The 23,616-nt window shown below is 39.3% G+C and overlaps 1 protein-coding gene across 1 annotated transcript in view; it reads left to right on the forward strand.

Moving 5' to 3' along the window:
• LOC123762003 (uncharacterized) overlaps positions 1–23,616 on the forward strand; it is a 276,247-nt gene that overhangs the window by 19,997 nt on the left and 232,634 nt on the right. The window contains 5 exon segments of the mRNA XM_069335682.1: positions 18,810–18,928; positions 19,056–19,184; positions 19,380–19,430; positions 19,432–19,613; positions 19,701–19,829. Coding sequence (XP_069191783.1) covers positions 18,810–18,928; positions 19,056–19,184; positions 19,380–19,430; positions 19,432–19,613; positions 19,701–19,829 — 610 coding nt within the window.

The raw sequence follows: 23,616 nt of genomic DNA on the forward strand, positions 1-23,616 counted from the left end.
ATTGGTTTGTTATTTAAAATCTTTTTTGATCCCAATATTTGTGAAATTGCGCTCCATGTTTTTTTTTAATGTTGCCCTTTGCTTGGGTAAATTTATCTTCGTAGTATTTAATTTTGGCTCTTCTAATTATTTTAGATAGCAATGAAGAGTAATTCTTTGAAAAGTCTTTGAAGACGATTCCTAAACTATTCTTCTTCTCACGGTCATGTTTTTTATTAATAGATTTAAGTATTCCCTTTGTAAGCCAAGGATTATTTAGCCTTTTAGTTGTGACTGGTTTCGTTAGCAAAGGACAGTGGGTGTTATAAAGGCTGAGAGTTTTTTGAAGAAATGATTGCACTGCTAGGTTGATGTCCCCTATGTTACCTAATTCGGACTTCCAGTTCATATTTGCAGCAGCAGCTATAAAATTGCCTATAGAAGTTTCATTGTGAAGCCTAAAGCTTATCTTCCTTGTATCTAGAGTTGGTTTGTTATGGTTGGTTAGGAGAAATGTGGGGTAATGGTCTGTAGTGCTATCAATGATTATCCCTGAAGTAAAGGGAGAGGTTATGTTGGTCCAGATGTGATCAAGAGCCGTGGCAGTACTGTCAGTGATTCTAGTAGGTCTAGTGATGACGAGTATGAGGAAGCAGGAATTCATACAGTTAAGGAAACTAGCAGCAGGAGGGTTATCAGGCTCGCAGAGGTCAGTGTTAAAGTCCCCAGAAATAATTAGATGGGTTTTGTTCAGTCTGTTATCTAGTATTAGATTTCTAAGGATAGAGTTAAATTCAGTCACGTCATTGTTAGGAATCCTGTAGACTGCTCCCACAGTCAAGACAGCCTCGGTACCCTTGACTCTGAAACAGGCAAATATATACTCTCAACAAGGGTCTCTAGTTTCAGTTACTTTTAAGCATGTCAGTTCATGGTGGTAGTAAAGAGAAGTACCACCATCTCTTTGTATAGGACGACAGTTGTGAGTAGCTGAGTTAGGTATGTTGTTGAGTTAAGTAGTGTCCTCTTTTAACCATGTTTCAGTAAACACAACAAAAGATAATTTGTTGTCAACTGTTTGAATCAGGGCATTAACATCATCAAAGTGCTGAGAGATCTTACATTCAACATCTTACAATGTTTTACAGAAACATTGTGATTACAAGTAAAGACATTGTTTACATCATGTGCTGTATAATACCTGAAATTTTGATAATTAAAGTGATGATTATCATAGATACTAGATAAGAGGTTAAAGTCTGGGTCTATAATAGTTTGCATATGAGACCTGTTTGACAGCAAAAAGCCAAAAAAGACAATTATAAAAAAGACCCAGATAAGAAAAAAAAAATATAAAACTTTACACAAAATGAGGTAGGTTGCTGAAGGGTACTTTCAGGTACACTGAAAGTAAAATTTGCACTGGGAGGCACAGGCAAAGCCAAGAGCACAATGGAGCAAGGGGGAAGTGGCTAGGCAACCTGGGTTACAAAGAAAAAGTTGAATAAAAATTCTAAAGTAATATAAACTTAATGGTAATTTAAGTAATATAAACTTAATGGAATTTAAGAAAAGTAAAAATGAACTTGAATAATTAATTCCAATAGACGACCACTTCAAATCAAATAACAATTAATAATTCTATCAAACAAAAAGCTTACTTACTATAATATTATAATTACATTATAGTTTTTTTTTGTAGGGATATTCCTGTGCGGGCCCTAAGCCTCTGGCTGGCCCGCTAAGTGTTGCTTGTTTCTGTTTTACTTGGGCGGAATATGAGTATTTATGACTCGTATGGTCGCTTCAGTAAGATTTTGCCATATGTGTTTAACAACTTCTTCTGCTCTGTTGAATATAAGTTAAAATCGTAATAGGTTTATAACTGTGCACTGTGTTAGATAATGTTCCAGTGGTCTGTCTGGCCTTTCTCTACAGTGCTGACATTTCCTCTCATCTTCTGGAACCTGTAAGCCTTATTCCCATGCACATGGGTATCCAAGCCTGAGGCGATGTAAGTGTATTTCTGTTGCTCCAACTATAGTTAATTACTAAAGTTACACTAGAACAAAATAAGGTAGATTAATAAGATACACTCAGGTACACTGAGTGATAAAGTTTAAACTAGAGGACACAGGCAGAGCCAGTGTACAATGGAACAAGGGAGTATGGAGTATATAAAATATAGAGTAAAAAACAAAAAAAAGGAAGACAATAGGAAAGATGACAAGTTTTTGCTGTAAAATAAAATTGAAACCTTTTGAAAGGAAAGGCAGTGCTAAAGTACACATTGGTAGTTAAATGAGACTATAATTTGTATTCTGGTTATACAGCTGTTAACCCACAGTCATTCAGGAAAGAATTGAGGTGAGCTTCAGTAGTTATTACATAGTTTTTCCAGTGTCCGTCTTCCTAGCTATAGTTTTAACATCTCACACAAAACAATGTTTAATTGCAGGGGAGTTTTTGCAGAATCCACATAATTTAAGTAAGAGATTTGTCTGAAGCTGTTTATGTGAACTCATTCACATAAACAATGGATTTACTAGAGACTGCAGTTCTGATAAGGTCTGACTTGCAGGAGCAGCAATCTAATTTAACACAAATTTTCCTGTTATTTCTACCAGATGATTTGATACCCACTCTATAAGCTGATTTGATGTCACTTTTTTGGATTGAATACCTTATTTTATCCTGCAATTCCTGGATCACGATGGCAGCACAGTCCTCTCCATCAGATTCTTGCAAAAAATCACGTGAAGGGATAATGACAGAGTCAAGGAGTTTATGTTGGTCTGATTCGTCTTGGTTAATAGTGTGTTGTTGTTGTAGGGTGGTAAGATGGTTCTCAAACTTTTGCAACATTACTTCCTGTTTTCTAGTGGTTTCTGCTGGTTTAAAGTTAGTAATTGTGTTCTTGAGAGAGCTTAACGTACTTGGGTTTGTTACTCATGGTAGTGAGATAAATGTAGGCAGGCACAAATAGGGAAGACTCGGTGATGCGGCAGCAGTGATCGTCGGGTACAGCTTCCTCCAATAAGTAACACTAGTAAGGTCGAAATGAGATTATGTGGGTTGATCTTGATGATTGTTTCAATCACATTTGGGTCACTGTGTACTTAGCTGCCTTCTGGGGATGCTACATCATTTGAGGGTTGCTGAGAGCTCAGGGAGCAGCAGATAAAAGTTGAGAGAGCTCAGGGAGCAGCAGATAAAAGCTCGAGCACGGGCGGGGCCGACAGGTGCAGTCGAGCTTTCTAGTTTGTTTTTATATTGTTTGTTATTGTTGGCATATTGGTTTGTTGGTTTGTTATTGAATGTTGGTTTGTTATTGTTGGAATAAACGCCATGTGGATTACACATTCGTTTCTCATCCTGCTAAATTAGAACACTATGGGTTCTCCATTAGGTCCCACACTTCCTAATGCTTTTTTAAGTTTTCACAAGAGAAATTGGTTTGACAAATGTCCTCTGTATTTAAAGTCAATTATCTAGAGATATGTGGATGACATTTTTTTTTTGTTATTCAAGGACTAATCTCATGTTGATAAGTTTAGAGAGTATTTTAATGCACAACATTTTAAAATACGTTTCAATGAAAAGTGAAATGAAAAAATCTTTATCGTTTCTTGATGTCAAAGTCAAAACCTTAATGGTTTTGACACTAAAAGTTGACAGAAAGCCAACTTTCACAGGTTTAGGCTTACATTTTAATTCATTTTTTGCAGACATTTTAAGAAAAATGCAATTAATTCTCTGGTGAATAGAGCCTTTGTATTATGCTCAAATTGGTCCAACTTTGATAAAAAAAATATGTCCTTTTGAAATTTTTTAAATAATAGTTTCCCTGTTTATATGATATATAGTTTTTAAGGAATTTCTTAAATAAGAAGTTTCACCCTTCCTGAAAGATTACTACGGTAGAAAGGGATATTAACTACATATAACTACCCTTTTATGGCACCATTAGTTTTTTGTAAGAAGTTGACTGAGGAGACATTTACAACATTGTTATCCTCAAGTAGATATTAGATTTATTCTTGTGAATACAAATACCATTGGTTCCTATTTTAAATTTAAAGTTAAAGTGCCTACCCTCATGTTCTCTCTAGTAATGTACATATATGTATAAATGTTCCAGCGGTGATGCTGGATACGTCGGAAGTTCCATACGGAACTTTAAGATTAGGATACTGGAGCACCGGGGAATATCATTAAGAACTGGGCTACCATTATCCAAACCAGCATTCTCGGAGATTAGAAATCACTGTAATGAGGTGAATCATTCTCTGCTGGAATCTGATTTTAAAATTTTTGACACTTGCATAAATGGCCAGTCGGATCTGAGATGTGGTTGTTGTTGTTATTTAAGATTCAACTACTCAGAACAAAAGTTCCACGTAGCACGAGCTATGGTGAGCCCTTAGTGGATTTTAGAATGATGGAATCCTTATATATCCGGGAGCTGGGGGTCTTTGCTAAATATTAACTGTTCAGCTGCTCAATTGTACACTGTATTATTCACGGGGAGCATTTTGTTTTTGTTTTAGTCCATGTTGACTTCTTTCTTATTTGTCATAGACTCCCTTAATTTGTGTCTTTGATAATCATTTCGAGTTTGGAAACATTTTTCTGTTGCATTTGTTTTAATTAGAAATTTCATACAACTTTTGGTGATTAGTTTTATGTGATATTTAGGTTTCTTACGAGGCATCTAATTGATAATCGATATTTGTTCTCAGTTTTTTTGCTTTTATGTATATCTCTCTGCATGTTTGTAATTATTATTATGATTTTGAATTGGCTTTGAGAATCCAAGTTATAAATATTAAGTTTAACTCTGATTTTTCACTTCATGAGAGTTGAACTGAGTGTTATGTTTTGTATTAGTGTTGCTTTTCACCTCATATGTTTTAACAGGCATTCTAGTCGAGTATGAGTGCTTTGCTTTGCTGTTTATTTTAATTTAGATTTAGATATCAAGATAAATATGAGAAGAATTCGAACGTCATGAAATTTACTTATAAGTAAAGAAGAGTTTTAACAAGCTGTTTGTTATTTCAATGGTTCACCTATTTATTATGAAATTAACAATCCCGAAGGGAAGGGAACACCAATATATATATATATATATATATATATATATATATATATATATATATATATATATATATATATATATATATATATATATATATATATATATATATATATATATATATATATATATATATAGGTACCACCACTGGTGCAATTATAGGGACCCACAGCCTCAGAGAAGGGAACACAGAGCACTCAGGGAAAAACTTGACATTTAACTCTGAATACGAAAGAGTGTTCACTTCTCCTACCACCCCCTTTTTTTATTTATTATGATGTACACTTTATTATGCAAGGTTATACAGTTACATATCTGATTTTATACAAAAAATAAACATTAAGAGGACACAAGAAAAAGTTCGCTTCCTAGAGGCTGTAGATTTCCTCGAACTCCTCCGACGCCGGGCAGGAACCGAGGATGCAGCGGGCATTTCCCCTCTGGATCGCGACACTGAGGCGCTGAAAGAGAAAACTTGCTGCTCTAGGGTCTCTTGTGGTGTCAATGAGCTTGGAACCAAGATCCTTAAGAAACCTTCTTGCACTCTCACCCCATGGGCCTAGGGTCTCAGACCCTATTGGAACGAAATTGTACCTTTGATCTAATTGCCTGTACTTGACTGACTTTTGTTTTTCTCTGTGTGTCGCTGCGGCTCCCGCCGTGCCGGCAGAAAGGGTGATGTATGTCGTTGCCAGGGTGGATACGCAAGTATAGTCCCATGCTAACTGCCTGCCACCCTTCCACGGACGCAGTGTGATTCCGTCTGGTCGGCCGGCAAAGCTGACAGAGTCACGGTTCAGTAGGTTGCGGGGCTCTCTCTCCGCTGGACACTGAGCAGAGGCAAGGCTTCTTTTAATGATGTCGTTGACTTCGCCGTGTCTAGTGTGCCAACCACCCGATTTTCCACAGTGCAGGCCATGCAATCCATATTCGTCAGCATCTGCCTCGCCGCAAATACACCTGTGAACAGTGCGGATAGGGGCAGCAAGACGGAGAGTGACTGCAATACGGAGCTCCTGCAGATCAAGACGTGTGCCTGTAGCAGACATGGGGACTGCCAGAAGGAAGTCCCCTGCATGGGGAGCCTGCACAGCTGTGAGGCGTGCACGATCACTGGGGGTTGTTGCTGCCTCCAGCAAAGCTGTGGCTTCTTTGTCTACAATGGGGCTGTCCCAACTGGATTGTTTCTTGGCTTTCGGCATGGCTGGTCTGAGTGCTGGGTCTGTCATGGCACCCCATTTCGTGTCGCATTCCGTGTAGTGGGGGTCCTGTATCCCCGCTACATCACTCAGGGTGTCAGGTAGAATTTCCTTAACCAGGTCATCTGATGCCGAGGAGGAAGACAGGAAGGCTGGGACAGCAATTTGGGTGGCGGTGCGGACACCCAAGCCACCGAGCCTGACAGGAAGAGTGGCTTGTTTCCACTGGCATTCGTTGAGGGAGAGGTTAACAACTTTTTCCAGCATGGTCTTCAGTAGGAGGTCATATACTCGTCAAGCTTTGGGTTGTTGTAAGATGGGGCGCACCTCAGAAAGTAGGTTAGCCTCGGAAGGGATAGGCATTTGGTGAGGAGATAAAAAGCATCGTGGGCATCGATGTCACCTATTCTGACTTCCATCCTCCTAAGGTCTGCGATTTTCTTGTCGAGGATCTCCTCAATGGCGTTAGACCCGAGGGGAGCTCCAAGGAGGGTGCTGTTCTCGGCCCTAATGACATGGGCTCCAGGCAAGGCAGACCTTATTCTAGCTACGATGTCTGGGTTGGAGGAGACTACTTCACACTTGGAAGGGTTCAGGACGAGACCCAGGCTTACTTCTTGCTCCCTTATTTTCCTGATATCTGACAGGAGGTGGTCTACGGTGCCAGCTATAGTGCCATCATCCAAAAACCAGATGTTGAACTCGCTGGACAAGCTTTCGGTGATTTCTTTTAAGACTAAGCAGAAAAGAAGGGGAGCAAGAGGATCACCTTGCTGAACACCTTCACATGATCTGATTTCATGTTCACCAAAGAGCAGTTTTGACTCACCACTGTAGCACGATAGTATGAACGGGTAGAGGGGCCGGAAATGGCGATGTACGGCACAAAGTACTGCATCTCTTCTGACCATGTTGAAGGCATTCTTAAAGTCCAGTTTGAGCAGGGCCTTTTCATCAGAAATGTTTGTGATGCATGCTCGTGCTGCATGGGCAGCCGCTTCACAGCCTTGGGGGATTCCAAATCCTAGCTGGATTGGTTTCAGCAATTCAGCCGCTTGCTGGCTGACAACCCTCGTAGCAGCCTTGGCAATCAGGCGTCGGAGAGTGTTGCCAACAGCGATTGGCCTGATTCCTTCGTCCTTCTTTTTGAGAGCACAGAGGGAGGCACCAAAAAAGAGAGGCCTGATGACCTCAGGTATCTCACCAGCCAGACACATGTTGACGAACCTTGTGAGTTCCATAAGAAGATCTTGTGCAGCATCACCAACCGCAGGATTTAACATTTGCTTGATATGTTGAGGTTTTAACCCTGTAAAGCCGCCTGCTGACCCAGGTGGAAAAGAAAGGGCTGCTTTGTAGACCTCAGATTCACCAACGGTTAATGGGTCTGAAATGGTGTCGGCTGATGGCGGAACGATGTTGTCGCCTTGAGGGGCTCTGGGTGGGTGCTTGCTTTGCAGGGCCCGTGCTGTGGCTGAGTTTCGAGGAGCAATTTTCTCGTCACTGGTGAGGACTCTAATAGCACTTGCGGTATTTCCCTTTTCAATTTTCTTGGTGATTTGTGCTCTGATTTTGTACGTTTCCGGTATGTTGTTGTTACCATTTCTGCGGTGGGTGTGTTTTGCTCGTAGAGGCAGGCGAACTAGGTTGTCCCCCCTTGGGTATTCATTTATCGCCCTCAGGACCGAGGAAGCAAGTGATTTGTCCCTCCTTGGAGGGACGTTGAGGCATACATTGCCAAACAGAAGGACATTATGCCACGCTTGAATGTTTTCCGGTGCATCATTGACCCTTTTCAGAAGATTACAAAGTTTGGCTGCTGCATTTGGGCGGGCTGCTTTTGGGATGTGTGGTAATGTTCTAGCAGACGTCGCTATGATCGCTTGGGTGAGGTTCTCAGAAGAGATTAGGTTAATGGGAGTCTCTTCCCTAACTGTTAATGGCAGCTGGCCATTGCTTCCCTTCGGAAGCTGGTGGGAACCACTGCATCTTTCCTCGTTGAAGGTGTGAAAGCGGATAACACCACCGGTGGAGTTTATGGCGGTGTTTTTGTTGCATACTCGGCAAAAACCTCTTTTAGGAGCAGTTGTTGGCACCTCAAGGCTTGTGGAGTCCTGCCCGACCGCTGGGACCCCTTCCATTTCAACTCGGTTGGCAGAGTTAAACTGTGCATTATTCTATAGAGGGGAGCAAACACACTGGGTCATGGCCAAGCAATTGGGTGTGGAGCCAACAACTGGGTGTGGAGCCAGCAACTGGGTGTGGAGGCATCAACTGGGTGTGGAGCCAGCAACTGGGTGTGGAGGCATCAACTGGGTGTGGAGCCAGCAACTGGGTGTGGAGGCATCAACTGGGTGTGGAGGCATCAGCTGGGTGTGGCGGCATCAGCTGGGTGTGGAGGCCGCGGCCGGGTGTGGAGGCCGCGGCTGGGTGTGGAGGCCGGTGGGGCGAGGGTCAGCTCAGGTAGTGAGGTGCGGGGGGGGGGATGGGGTCGGTTTGGGGGGGGGAGGCGTGGTATCGAGTGGGCTATACACATGACACACAATATACATTCATATATATGTACACCAGGGTATGTATGACACTGAGAATATGGGGTTGGCACTTTGTTATATGTATGACACTATAAACTGGGGTTGACACTTTGTGGTGTGTATGGCACTGAGTATCGGAGTTGGCACTTTGAGATGTATATTTCACTATGGCACTATATATACATGGTATTCACTTTGTATGTCGGGGCCGCAAAGTATACACCAAACAGACAGAAATTGTTCACTATCATTCACTGAGCCCACGAGGGAGGTGGTGGGGTGGTGTGGTGGTGAGGGCAGTTTGAAATGCGGCCACTACCAGCCTCCTCCGCCTGACTGATATATATATATATATATATATATAATATATATATATATATATATATATATATATATATATATAATATATATATATATATATATATATATATATATATGTATTTACGATCAATTTATATGCAATTTACGATCACGAAATGGTAAAAATCACAGAGATCGCAGAGAAATGGTGAAAAGAGAGATGAATGATTCGGCCGATCTGGGCCTTTGTCAACTCCTCACTGAAAGAAATCACAAAGGAAGAGTGGAGGCAGACACTACATCCAGACCACCATCTCCTGGGGAAATAATTAACCATAAAAAGGTATAGATTAGCTTAGAGTTGTCAGAAGGATTTAAGCGGTAAGAATAAAAGATTAAAGAAAAAGCCTCATTGAACCCACATAAATATATTAATATAATATTGTTATGAGACAATGTAACTCTCCCTATCATAGTTTTTTCTTAAACTGTTGTGCAATATTGTAACTTAAAACTGGGTCAAGTTTGTACATACCAGTACTAACATTGAGAAGATTTGGACACTGACTAATTAGGGCAGACTCAATTAAGTTCCGTTCCACAAAGATATTGCAATTGGTATTGCTTTTCGCCCCATCCAAATTAATAATGTGATCACACAAACTTGTGTGTAGATACAAAGCATTAGACGTTTGGACAGTTCTTATACTATAAGCATGTTGGGACATACGTAATTGTAAGGATTTTCCTGTTTGTCTAAGGTACACAGACTCGCAATCATTGCTGGGAATCGAATACACACAACTTGCGGTACCAGGGGAGTTTTTTTTATTAAATTAGACTTGATCGTATTATTAGTGAACACCAAATTGATATTAAGGTTCTTAAAAACTGGGGAAAGTTTCTCAAATCCCATCGCATAAGGTACCATCAATGAGTTTCTAATTTCTGGTTTCGCTTTGGAGACATTATTATAAAACGTACGTTTAGCTTTTCCAAACGAACAATCCAAAAACATCTTAGGGTACTGTAAACTCTTCCCAATTTCATATGTTTTAGCTATCTCTTCATCAAAAAACTCAGAGTTGCATACCCTCAAATCTCGAAGAAACATTCCTGAAAATACTGCCTGTTTAACTTTACTATGATGATTCGAATAATAATAAACAAACGACCCCACGTTGGTAGGTTTTTTATACACATTAAATTTGAACCTTCTATTGACTCTATGAATCATAATGTCCAAAAACGGAAGTGTACCATTCTCCTCATTTTCACATGTGAATTTTATTGAAGGTACCAACCAGGCTGTGACTCATACGTCAGTCTGCGAGCAGCCGCGTCCAACAGCCTGGTTGATCAGTCCGGCAACCAGGAGGCCTGGTCGACGACCGGGCCGCGGGGACGCTAAGTCCCGGAAGCACCTCAAGGTAAGGTACCAAAGAATTAAGCTCATTAAGAAAAACAATTTGGTCTTGGTCACTCGGCCATAAGCACAAAATATCGTCGACATACCTAAACCAAACAACATTAGAGGGGATAATCCTGGATAAGATTTTTGTTTCGAAGAACTCCATATACAAATTGCTCAAAACTGGGGAAAGGGGATTGCCCATTGCCATTCCAAATGTTTGTTTGAAATTTTTTCCATTGAAACTGAAATAATTGTCTTTTATACATAATTTGATAAGTTCCAACACATTATTGGTCTGCAAGCTCAAATTATATTTAGGGCAGTTCCTCACGTAGGTATTCTAATAAATCATCAACAGGTACTTTAGTGAATAAAGCAGTCACGTCAAAACTTACTAGTTTAAAATAAAAATTAAAATTGAGTGTGGATAGCTTATTAATTAAGTCTACATTGTTAGTTGAGTGTGAATGGGAAATAGTACCAACTATAGGGTACAAAACTTTGACTAAATTTGAATTTTGATTTTAAACTAGTAAGTTTTGACGTGACTGCTTTATTCACTAAAGTACCTGTTGATGATTTGTTAGAATACCTTATGCAAATTAACATAATCTTTTTTTTTAAATTTATACCTACTCTAAGTAGAAGTGAGTAACCACAACCCCGACGTAATTCTCCTCTATGAAACTGCAGCTCGACCTGAACAACATACCTCCCTCTGGGGTTACTCAACTGTGGGATTAAACAGGTGTGCACACAATGGTACGGATATTCTGATAATAAGAGGCTTCTCCTATCGCACTATTTTGGTGGAGCGTGATCACATTCTTGCAGTAGAACCCATTTAACTAGCCATGGACCACTGATCATATGTACGGCTTACTGTCCTCCCAGGCTAAATTACCTCCATTTAATCGGCTACTGAACAGGATCATTGTTCAGTAGCCGACCAATGATCATTGCCGGTGACCTCAATGCTCACCATCCAGCCCTTTAAAACTGGCAGCTGGCGAGAACAGACAGGCAGGAGAGAGAACTGTACAATTTAATGATGACTAAATACGTCTCTTTTTCAGGCCCCCCCCCCCCTCCTTCAAAACCTGGAGTTCAGGCAATATTAGAGGAACGCCTGACGTTGTGCTCATGAACAGGGACTGCCACATGTTCCACTGCAGAGTAACCTTGGGTTGGGGGGGGGGGGGTTGTCTTGGACCACATCCCAGTCATCATTAAACTCAAAACGGACCCACTCAGAGTTATACCTCCACCTAGACCCAGACTCGAGACCATGGAGAGGAGGACTTACCCACCTTCCTAGCTGATGTCCAGGTGGTAGAATTTGGACCCTCAATGTACATGGACTATTGACTAGGCAGTCTCAGGTATACGTGATCCCATACTGGAAAGAACTGAGGCAGCATGTCAGAGAACCACCACCAGAATGTATAGTCAATACATCCCAACCAGAGAAAATAAGAGCAAGATAAACGAGTATTAAGCTTTTACCAGCCATCAACGAACGGGCAATCCACCGGCGCTTCACCTACAGTCTCTGAAGAGAGACATCATTGCCCTTACAATAATTTACAGATGTCACATCTGGGTAAATCTGGTCTGTCAGGCGAATCAGTATTGCAGGGAATCTCCGCTAAACACACAGTGAACTACGACGTTGCTACAACGTTTGAACAAGTTTTAACACCTCCTAACCAGTTATAACAACAAATATAACAAGTTTTAACACCTAACCAGTTATAACAACAAATATAACAAGTTGTAACAACGTTCTAATACATCATAAACACGTTAAGCTAAGATGTAACAACTTTATTACAAGTTGTAAGAAGCAGAAAATAGGGACAGTTACGGTTTGTATTTCCAGGGGCAGGAACCTGGTGGAAGAAAATCAAATACTTGTTTACCAAAAAAAAATTGAAAAATTAAAACAGCACACATACAAACAACACTTAGCAGGCAAGCACCATGCAGTAATGCCGATACCTGGGGGAGAGCCCTTGGTGTAGCCTATCTCCAACAGCCTTCGATATGTACCACCACTTACCGGCCTTAGCAACCAGCCTCCACCAGCCACTCCGGCCAGTCTAGCAGCCAAACCAACTCATCACTAACAGACAACATTCTCTGCTACACTATTACGTCAATGCCAAGGTGGATAGGCCACTACACTTTTCATCCCACTCATACTTCACCCTCATCCTTTTTCCTGAATTTATATCCTTATCCCTTATACTCTTCCACCCCCACCCTTACCAAACACTTTGGTCCTGAAAGCGAAAGCTAATTCCTAAATGTTTAGGCTGTTGGCCATTTTCCAAATGTCGCCCTTGGAGATATTTTTCCTGATTTGAGAGACAAGACCGAGATCAAGCAATCAGGATGTAAGACTGTAACGTGATTAATTTAACTACAAATTGCTTGAACGGACCAATCCTCAGATGGCCCCATGGTTACATGATCGGCAAGGAGCTGCGAATCTCATGGCATGAGGCGTGTCACTATGCCCCAGAATTTTTCAAGGAAGAATGTGCCAGGCTGTGCTCCCTCTTTTTTTTTTTTTTTTTGCTGAAATTCGTTAAGAATCATCATGTCAGGACTTTGTTGATGGTCAGGAATATTGTGACATATCGTGGAAGAGCCAAATTAACCTCAATGTGTCATTTGTTAATTTCCCTGAAAGTTGCAGAGTGGAATGTAACAAGGAAATAGCTAATAATTTGGGAACTAAAGTGTAGCAATTCATTGAGCTGGGCAAGATTATCAAGCTAAAGATTCCTACTCAGGAAGGATCGGTTGCAAACTGAGGTAAGAACAGTGTGGTGAAGCAATCGTAACATGAGTGACCTGTGATATTCTTATCCAGTAAGGGACAGTGCAGTGAGCAGTGAGGTGCTAAGTGGGCAGTTCTTCTCAGTGACATTTTGGGCAGTGCAGTGGCCCATTTGTAGCAGAGAGTTACAAGGGCATTGATGTGTAGAGTTTGTCTGCAATTAGAGTTTGTGATACCAGAAATATGTGAGTGGGAGCTTTCTGTTAGAGTTACAGTCCGCAGTGACATAGGATTGCAGAGATGACCTGGGGTTCTTATTAACTCACTGGATTACCTGCAGTCATCAGCAGGTAAATTGGATTCACCTGAAGTTTTAATGCGTGGTGACACTGAACCAGAGCATTAACACCCCCCTCCCTTCCCTATCTCCCTATGCACTCGGATGCCAAAAAGGAATCGTTGCCGCATTTTTAGAACCAGAGCATAAGCAAAGGTACAAATAACGAAGTCTTCTGTGTCGACTGTTGCAAAAAGTACTGATCATCATGACACCGATTTTACAGAGAGAAGGAGACGACAGCTACAATTTCCCATACACCAGGAAGGTTGATTTTGAGTGAGAAAAGCACGACGCCAGTCAACTGACTAGCGCTTTCATCATATCCTACAGCTAAGTAACTCTCCCTCCCTGACCCCTTTGAGGTAATAATCATTCAGTGGAAGTATTTATAAGAATTGCATGCACATCTATTTTAATGTGTTGACATATTCATGATTAATTTGCTTGTGTTGTATCCATGACATTATTTTGTGGTGAGGTTTCAATTTCATTGCTATGGCCTAGTAAAGGCTATAGATTTTGAACTTGTGCATTTACTGGTTCCTTAAGTTCACTGTGTTTAAGTAAATGTAAAGTTAAAGAGGACAGCTTCAGTTACTTTAGGATATTAGTTCATTTTCGATTCATTTGGTTTTTGGCACTTAACCTGTTCTCAGGGAAGAGCTACCCTGGAGGTAATCACTTCAAAGTCACTGTATAATTAGTGGTATTTTCTACTCACTATCTATGGTTTGGTTAAGGTTTGGTTTTGTTAACAGAGTGTATTTTTCTCAAAGATGTGAAACATAAAATTTGAAAGCTATTTGAATATGTCCTACAATTCCATTTACAAAAAAAAAACTTTTCAGACTGTTACAAAGAAAACATATCAAGCATATACTGTTTTTGTATTTTAGATGAATGATTTATAGTATAATAAAGATATAACTTAAGCATATTCTGTTTAGGACGAAGGTCCACTTGCCAGTTTACAAATATACTTTTATTGGAACCATAATATGCTTTCAGATCATCACAAATATCTAGATAAATATGCAGGTGTTTAACCAGGGCAGATGGCTGGTCATTAGAATCCCCTTGACCCTGAGAACGGCCTGATATGTTGAGTGCTTATAGAGTGGAGTAATTTTCTAGCTTATGAACAGCCTAGCCAGATCGACACCCACCAGATGATTCAATTTCAACATTTGAATTAGGGCAGTAAAGTAAATCTGTAATTATTTTATTCATTATATATCTTTTTTATGTACTGTGTTTCTGTCTCTCTCTCATTTATTATTAGTGATTAGCTCAAACTCTAAATCTTATTAACTGTTATACACTGTGGGACATGTTTGTGTGAGCGAAGTTACGATAAGAGAAACTTTTTAGCATTTGTAGGGAGGCAGTGGATGCACTCTGAGGAAGTGTGTCTCCATCTGAAAAGTGGACATTACCATAATAGGAGCTTCCTACTCTACGCCACTCTCTGGGGAGCCTATGTGGATTTGGTCCTCAAGGAAGGTGTTGAAATCCTTCTGTCACTGTGTTGCAGAAGCAAAATGTGTGAGAAGGTTGACTTATGATTCCGCTTGTCACCTCTGTAAAGGTCACATGACGTGTGGAGGAGGTATTAACAGGAATCAAACCTCTAAAGAGCCAAGTCACGCATGCGTAGCTATTTGTAATAAATTTCAGATAAATCCGATTATAAATCTCATTATATAAATTCACATTAACATAAAAAAGTACCTCTACTGCTTCTGCCTGGATTATACCTGGAAGGGGTTCTGGGAGTCCTTCTACTCCCCAAGCCCTTCCCAGGGCCAGATTTAACTTGAGAGAGCTTGATCCAACAGGCTGTTGCTTAGAGCGGCCCTCTGGCCTACATATACCACCACACGAGCTGTGGTTGTCCGGCACTTCTTGAAGAAAACTATCCGGTTTTCTTTTGGAGACGTCTAAGTTTGTACCTGCTATATTTCTTTTGCCCGCTGGAAGAATGTTAAACAACCGTGCTCTCTGATGTTTATAGTGTTCTCTGATTGTGCCTATGGCACAATCAGTGCTCTTCACTGGTACTTTTGTACATTTCCTTCCATATCGTTCACTCCAGTATTTTGTTATTTTACTGTGTAGATATTTGACCTGGCCCTCCAATACTTTCCATGTGTATGCTATTATATACTTCTCTCGTCTTTTTTCCAGGGAGTAAATTTGGAGAGCTTTGAGACGATCCCAATAATTTAGGCACTTTATCGTATCTAAGTATGCCGTATATGTTTTCTGTATTCCTTCTATTTCAGCAATCGCTCCTGCTCTGAGGGGGAAGTGAGTATCGAGCAGTACTCAAATCGGAACAACACAGTAATTTGAATAGTACAACCATAGTGATGGGATCGTAATTCATCCTATCATTTTTCTGGCTGATGCTATATTTCCTTAGTTATGCTCCCTAAACGTTAGGTCATCAGACATGGGTTGATTTTATTGTTTTGTATTTTGTTTACTGTCCTCAGTTTTACCCTACCTGAGTACTTGTAATTTATCACTGCCAAACATCATGTTATTTTCTGCTGCTCAGTCGAAAGCTTTATTGATATTTGCTTGTACTTTATTGATGTCTTCAACAGAAGTAATTTTCATGCTTATTTTTCTGGCGTTTCTGTCAGCTTCAAAAGATGATAGAGAGCTGTGACTTGTATTTTCGTCTATATCTGATTTGAAAATATGGAAAAGCAGTAGTGCAAGGACTGTTCCCCTGAGATACAGAGCTTTTAACTGCGCTTGAACTCGATTTTAATTGGTTAACCGTTACTCTTTGTACTCTGTTCGACAGAAATTTAAAATACACCGTCCAACTCTCCCTGTTATTCCCATTGACCTCATTTTGTGTGCTACCACTCTATGGTCACATTTATCAAATGTCTTTGCGAAGTTCGTGTATACCACATCTGAATTTAATTTTTCTTCTAATGCCTCATTGATTTTGTCGTAGTGGTCAAGTGGCTTTGAGGGGAAGGGGGGTATGATTTTCTCGCTCTAAACCCATGTTGACCTGGGTTGTGGTGGTCATTGGTCTCCGTGAAACTGGTGACCTGACTCCTGATCACTCTCTCAATACTTTTATTATGTAGGACGTTAGTGTAACTGGTCTATAATTTTTAGTTAATGTTTTGCTCCCTCCCTTGTGAAGAGGAGCTATATCATCTGATTTAAGCGAATCTGGTATCTCCCCCGTATCCAAGCTTTTTCTCCCTACTATACTGAATGCCTATGCTAATGGCACTTTGCCATACCATAAAAATATCGAATGTAATGAGTCTGGACCCGGGGCTGAGTGCATGGCATACTGTCAATTTATCTTTCAAAATCTGCATCGTTCGTGTTGATATCAGTTACATTTTCAGGGGTTTGATATCACACATAAAGAAGTTGTCCGGATCTTCCACTTTTATGCTGTTTATTGGGGTGCTAAACATGTTTTCATACTGCTTTTATAGAATTTAACTAATTTTATTGTTATCCTCTATGTATGAACCATCACTTTTAAGAATAGGTACAATACAGACAGTGTTTTTTTTTTTTGCTTTTGATTTCGCATATGTGAAGAAATATTTTTGATTTAGCTTTATCTCTTGTATGTCATTATGTTCTAATTGCATTTCTTTAATATGATCCAATTTTTCTAATCTCTGTTTAAATTCTTCCTTCTTTGTATGGGTAGTTGTGTCTGCTTAAGCATTTCCGTTAATTTTATTGCTTGTTTTTTGTGTCATCTTAGGTCTCTTTCTATGTTGGTCCACTTTCTGGCTTTCCGTAGAGGAACATATTTTAGATAAACATTATATGCTTTAAAAGTCAGTTGTTCTACTCCTTGTGTGGGATTTTTAATATTTAGATCAGTTTCCCTTTGAATGTTAGTTAGTTCCCTGTTTATCTTTTCCCAGCCAAAAATAAAGCCTTCCCAGAGAAAAGGCCTTCTTAAAGATTTCCAGCTCTTTTGTTATTAACATTTAATAATGTGAATAACCCCTCTCGCTTACTTATTGTTTGATACCTATTACGAGTATTAATGTTAGTTTGCACTTCAATGAGCTTGTGATCTGAGTATGTGATATCTGAGATTGTAATGTCCCTGATTATGTCTTCATTGTTTGGGAACATAATATCTAAAATATTATCATTCCTAGTTGGCTCTGATATCTGCTGGTTGATTGAAAATTTGTCACAGAATCTAAGTAGTTCTCTAATCTGAGGTTGGTTATGTCCAGATAGACTTCATGGTATAATATTATTGTTTGCTATTCTCCTTCTTAGACTGGGGAGGTTGAAGTCATTTAGGAAGATAATATCAGGTATTGGGTTTGCCAGATTATCGAGTCTATTTTCTATTTTGTTTATTTATTTGTCTATTTTGTTCTATGAATTCCTCAGCCGTTGCATCTGGCAGTTCGTATATTTAAATAATAACGAAGTTTATTTTCTTCATTTGTTCTTTCAGTACTTCGACAACCTCATTTGTAGAGTTAAGGAGCTCAGAGCGTACAAGGTCTACTCTTATATGCAAACTTACTCCTCCATGTGACCTATTTACCCTATAACATCTATATAGATAATATGCTGGTATCCATATCTCACTGTCCGAGCGTTTCCCTGCATGCATTCCGTGTAAGCTCTAAATACTGCATTTGACTCAGTGAGGAGGCCATTTATGAACGGTACTTAATTTTTTGCTCTTATTTTTAGTCCTTTTATGTTGGCAAAAAAAAGAATTAAATGAGGTTTCAATTTGTTTGGGGTAATTTGATTGGGAGATTGCTCTATCAGGTCGATTATGCATAGGAATACCGGATTTCATAGACATACCGGCATACTGACCAGTACTGATTGCTGCAGGGTTGTTGCCTGTCGTAGTTTAGCTCTGCTGTGGGGAGTAATTGTATATGTGATTCTGGTATGCAAGTGGGTCTTTCATCCAGTTCCATACACTCTTTCTGTGCCACCTTTTGAAACTTTTTTCGCCTTGGTATATACAGTCGTCTGGCTATTCTTATGCTAGGTTTCGGGTATGCATCACTCAATGAAGGCTGAATAGTTTTTCTTTGACTGCAGTATCATAATAATCAACCTCTAAATTTGCTTGATACAAACAGCCAAATTTGTCTTTCGTTTTAGTGCAGCACAAGAGGTTCTTACCAGTGATGTGGGTACTGAAAGCTGTGTTTTCAGAGTCGTCACATCCTAGCTACTTCGTGATCTTCTTCATTGATAGCAGCATCTCCAGTGTCTACAAGGTAAGCAACTCAGCTGGAGTGAAATATCTTGTGAAAGGCTGGAAAGGAAAGGTTATTATAGATAATATGAACGAAGCTTATAGCTTTGATTATATAGCACTAAACCATAACAGTTTTCTGAGAATAGTCCCTTCTGTCAGATATAGAACATCTAAGGATCCCAAGCGGTGTTGGAGTCTTCCAGGCAGCAATGAACAACTCTGATTTTAACAGGACAGGGAATCATTTCTCTCGGGTGATGGCTGATGTTAAGCGGGTAGGTCATTGACTTACTGTGATGCTAAAATATAAATGGTCATTCCCTTTCACTTGAAGATTGTAACTCCATTTTCAGTGTACTGCTGCTTTATACATTATATAGTTTACAAGACCAGTGAAACAAATAGGTAACCTATGCTCTTATATTAGGCTAAATAAATAGGTTCTAAAATTAACACTACAACATTCACAGTTGCGGCAACTGTCATCACACACGACAATTGTTGTGATAAGCGACGGACCTCTCCTTCCTCGCCGCCTTCGTCAAGTGGTCCGTCAAGGGCCGCCTCCTGGTGTGGTCGACGAGGCTGCTGGTCCTAACACGTCTGCCCATCCAGCTGCTGCAGGTCCATTACACAGCCTTCTCGAAGATGAATGCCATGTTGCTGATTATCAACGACAACGACGACAACACGCCCAGCATTGGGTAATACATTATCAACTGACTTACCTTCAATATGTCTGTAATTGTAAACCTAAATGCATATTTAGTTAATGAACATAACTCCGACAGGTGCAACATGTACGTTCACCTGCCATTCAGTCCCAGGGAAACCCAGCCATTGTGGGTGGCCTCCTGGACTCCGAGTCGGGGGCTGCTTCTCACTTCCCACCTCCCGCTCTTCCCTGAAAAGTTCGCCAAGTGAGTTACACCATGAAATTTAAATTAAAATATCTAACCAGTATGCCTGTCCTTGTTAGTGTTGTGTATGAAACTTTTGTTTGCTAAATATTATGTGTAGTCTTATTTAATCTCTAACTCTACATCGTATTAAATGGTATTAGAGAGAAGAATCGAGTAAATAACAATTACATTTGCATATGAGTGATAAATCACAACGTTAAAACTTTAAATAATATATATTTTTTATCTAATAAAAATTTAAACATTCTTTCTACTATGGCAAGATTGAACAAATTTATAAATAGATGTAATATTCATTCATGCTAATGGCATACTTTTGTATAATATCCATCATAACTGTAGGCACTACCACTTCTCCATAAAATGATACCCAATAGCCGCAAGTCATTATATACTATTTTTCTTAGCTGCACGAATGAGTTGTGTGTGATAATAATCACTCTGAAACTCACCTAAAGGGTCAAGATGAGTTGCATAAATAATAAATATTTTATGAAAGATACGGAGAGTAAAAGTTGCAAATCTAAAGATTGTGGAGACTGTTTTATCATACTGAATAAATAAGTGATAGAGCTAGCATAGATAAAATATATATTAGTATTTTTTAGTGCAGAAGGAGAAAGTGAGCCAACTAAAAATATTACATTATTGGGTACCACATTAAATCATAACAAAATAATATTAAATTTAATATTGAAGGCCTAATGATTGTGACCTGCTCTGTGATGTTAGGTGGTCAAACCCCCTTGGCTGCTACATACATCAATTGACATATCACCTTAGGAAGGATCAGAGTGAGACAAAATTATTGCACTTGAATTATCTCAAAGTATATAGTTTTTATAAATTCCTGAAACTACTGAGAACATATATATATATATATATTCATTGAATATGACCGCATATTCTGTATTTATTATTTTCTGGTTTCTATCCCTCTAACTATTTTCTTAGCATCAGGGCTTAATTGGAATAGGAGTTCTCCAAAACTTATTTTCGTACTTTTAAGGTGAAAGAAAGAAGTGATTTACTATAGAGTGTATTACACTTATTTGTATAATTTGCACGCCGTTTCGAACCTCCATGGTTCATTCTCAAGTGAACAGATCTTACAATACTAGTTGATTTTATACCCGCATTAGGTCAGGTGATAATACAATGAAGGTAAAAAACATGGGGGGATACATAAGGGATAAACATAGGGGCTGCAGAAGGCGTATTGGCCCATACGAGGCATCTCCTATCTAAACACAAAGATTAATCCAGTGTAATTGGCCTGTTATGTTGGACATTGTCTTCTGTGTTGGCATCGATATGTTCTTGTCTTGTCCTTACTCTCATGGTGGGTAGAGTAAATAGTTCCGTGATTTGGGTGTTCATGGTAGGTCGCTCTATTCTTATGTGAATTGCCTCAAGAATTTGTAATCTTCTTGAATCTTGGGTTTTGTCTATTATGCAAGTATTCTTGTTCAACATTTCTCTTGTTAGAGTAATGTCATGGGCTTGTCTCATGTGATTCCTAGGGGCACCAGATTGAAGATGGCATGTCAAACGCCTCGTCAGCTTGGTCGACGTCATACCTATGTACTTACATTGAAGGTTACATCCTTCATGGGGGCAAGTGTACATGTATACAACGCTTGACTGCTGTAGAGGGTTCTCCGTCGGCTTCGGGCTGTTTTTGATAAGGAGTTCGGAAGTCTTCTTGGTTTTGTAGAATATTATCAGGTTTATGTTTTGGTTAGGAGTAGTGCTTTTTACTCCTTTACGGATTATTTCTTTCGTTATTCTTTCCTCTTTTATATGTTCACTGTGCATGATTTGATTTCATAAATCAACCATGACCTTCCAATGCAAGGTCATGTAAAGTAATTAAATGAAAATTAAAATAAATCAAAATCTATGAAAATTCGTTGATATACATAAAATACACCTGTATCAATGCAATCAGAAACATTGGAATGGAATCGTAACATATTTAGCATAGCGTGTGTTGCTCTTAAGTGCAACCAGATGGCGCTGTTAAAAACAATTTTTTTTTACCTGTCACAGATGTGGCATCTATATTTATACTTACGAAATGAATGGCATGGTAAACAACACAGCTCAATTCAAATGCAATGTCACACAAAATAATTAAATCAAAATTAAAATAATCGAAATCTATGAAAATTCTATTTATCAACGCATTCGGAAACACTGAAATGGAATCGTAATATATTTAGTATAGCGTGTGTTGATGTTAGGTGCAACAGATGTTACTCTTTTAAAAAAAATCATATTTTTACCTATCACAGGTGCGACATCTAAATAGTAAGTATATAAAAACACGCATGCACTCAAATTGAACATTGTGTCAAAATTTCAAAACAATCGGTGAAGAACTTTTGGAGATTACAGTATGTGCTGCTCTTACATCTAACAGATAGCGCTGTTTATTAAAAAAAAAAATGTTTTTTTTCCTCTCACTGGTGCGGCATGTATATAGTAGGTATATAAAAACATGCACCTATTCGAATGGAACGTTGTGTCAAAATTTCAATGTAATCAGTAACGAGTTTTCGAAGATTTCCCTAACATGGAAAAACATATGAAAAACACAGTTTTTCAAAAAAAAAGATTGTTTTTGCTTTTTTTGAAAAGCTGTGTTTTCAGGTGTTTTTCATGTGAGGGGAAATCTTCTAAACCTCTTTACTGATTGCTTTAAAATTTTGACACAATATTGCATTCGAAATAGGCGAGTGTTTTTACATAACAATGTGTAACAACGTCCGTAGCTATTCCGGACGATGCAAGAGCTAAGGTTATACCATTTGGGATCGAAATGCTGCCAGAATCAATCGAATTAGTTTGGATTTACAGTTCCTCCTGGCGCATCTAAAAAAAAATTTCCAAACCCGTTATTGATATTTAGAATTTTTTATTTGTAAATGCCTTTTCGCTCAAGCGTTAGCTTAGCAATGTTTGATTGCACATACGACAACTGATCACTTATGTTGTAATTTTGTTCACGACGCAATTCTACATCGAACGAAGCAGCAGCAGATCGATTTGGCGACGGCATTTTCAATTGATTTAGAACTTTGTTCGCGAATTCTAGGCACGAATCTTTAATCATTATCAACGCTTCGTTGAAGATTTCTGCTTTGAAATCAATGTTCATATATGAATTTTCCTTCAGATTTGACGGATAATATCTTCAGCCATATGCGATTTATTTTTCTCCCATAACTCTGTTGGGGATGAAGGAGAGCCGGTTGGTCAATATGATTGCAAACAATACACGAATTTGATTTGGATGTGACGTGTTGGACGCGTCATCAGTGCATACATCCCAGTGCCAGTCGTTCTCCAATAAATTCCGAGTTTGACATGCACTACGGAAAGTGGCATGTGTAACGCCGTTGACTAATCTCAGTGGCTGGAAAGACGTTGGACCGGGCATATTTACCAACAGCATGCGAAGAAAGAAGCATTCATCCTGATTGGGATGCACGGTGTACAGTCTGCCTATCGTAGAATATTTGAATATGCCAGGTTGTCCGTCGACTCGGTCTCCACGTTTGCATCGTTCAAATGATTTTTTACTGGCATTCCATGTGTAACACGTTTCGCAAACGCGTCATTTTGATATAACGTAAAGAAAGCAGTTAACGTTGTAGCCGGTGGATTCATAGCTGTTTGTTGTACATTTACAGCTGTGAAATAAACTTGTTGTCCATTTTCTTGTTTTCAAAACAAAAACAAAAAATACTAACGAAATATTTCAATTCAAACGCAGATC

The sequence above is a fragment of the Procambarus clarkii genome, chromosome 34, assembly GCF_040958095.1.
Source record: "Procambarus clarkii isolate CNS0578487 chromosome 34, FALCON_Pclarkii_2.0, whole genome shotgun sequence".
Taxonomy (NCBI): domain Eukaryota; kingdom Metazoa; phylum Arthropoda; class Malacostraca; order Decapoda; family Cambaridae; genus Procambarus; species Procambarus clarkii.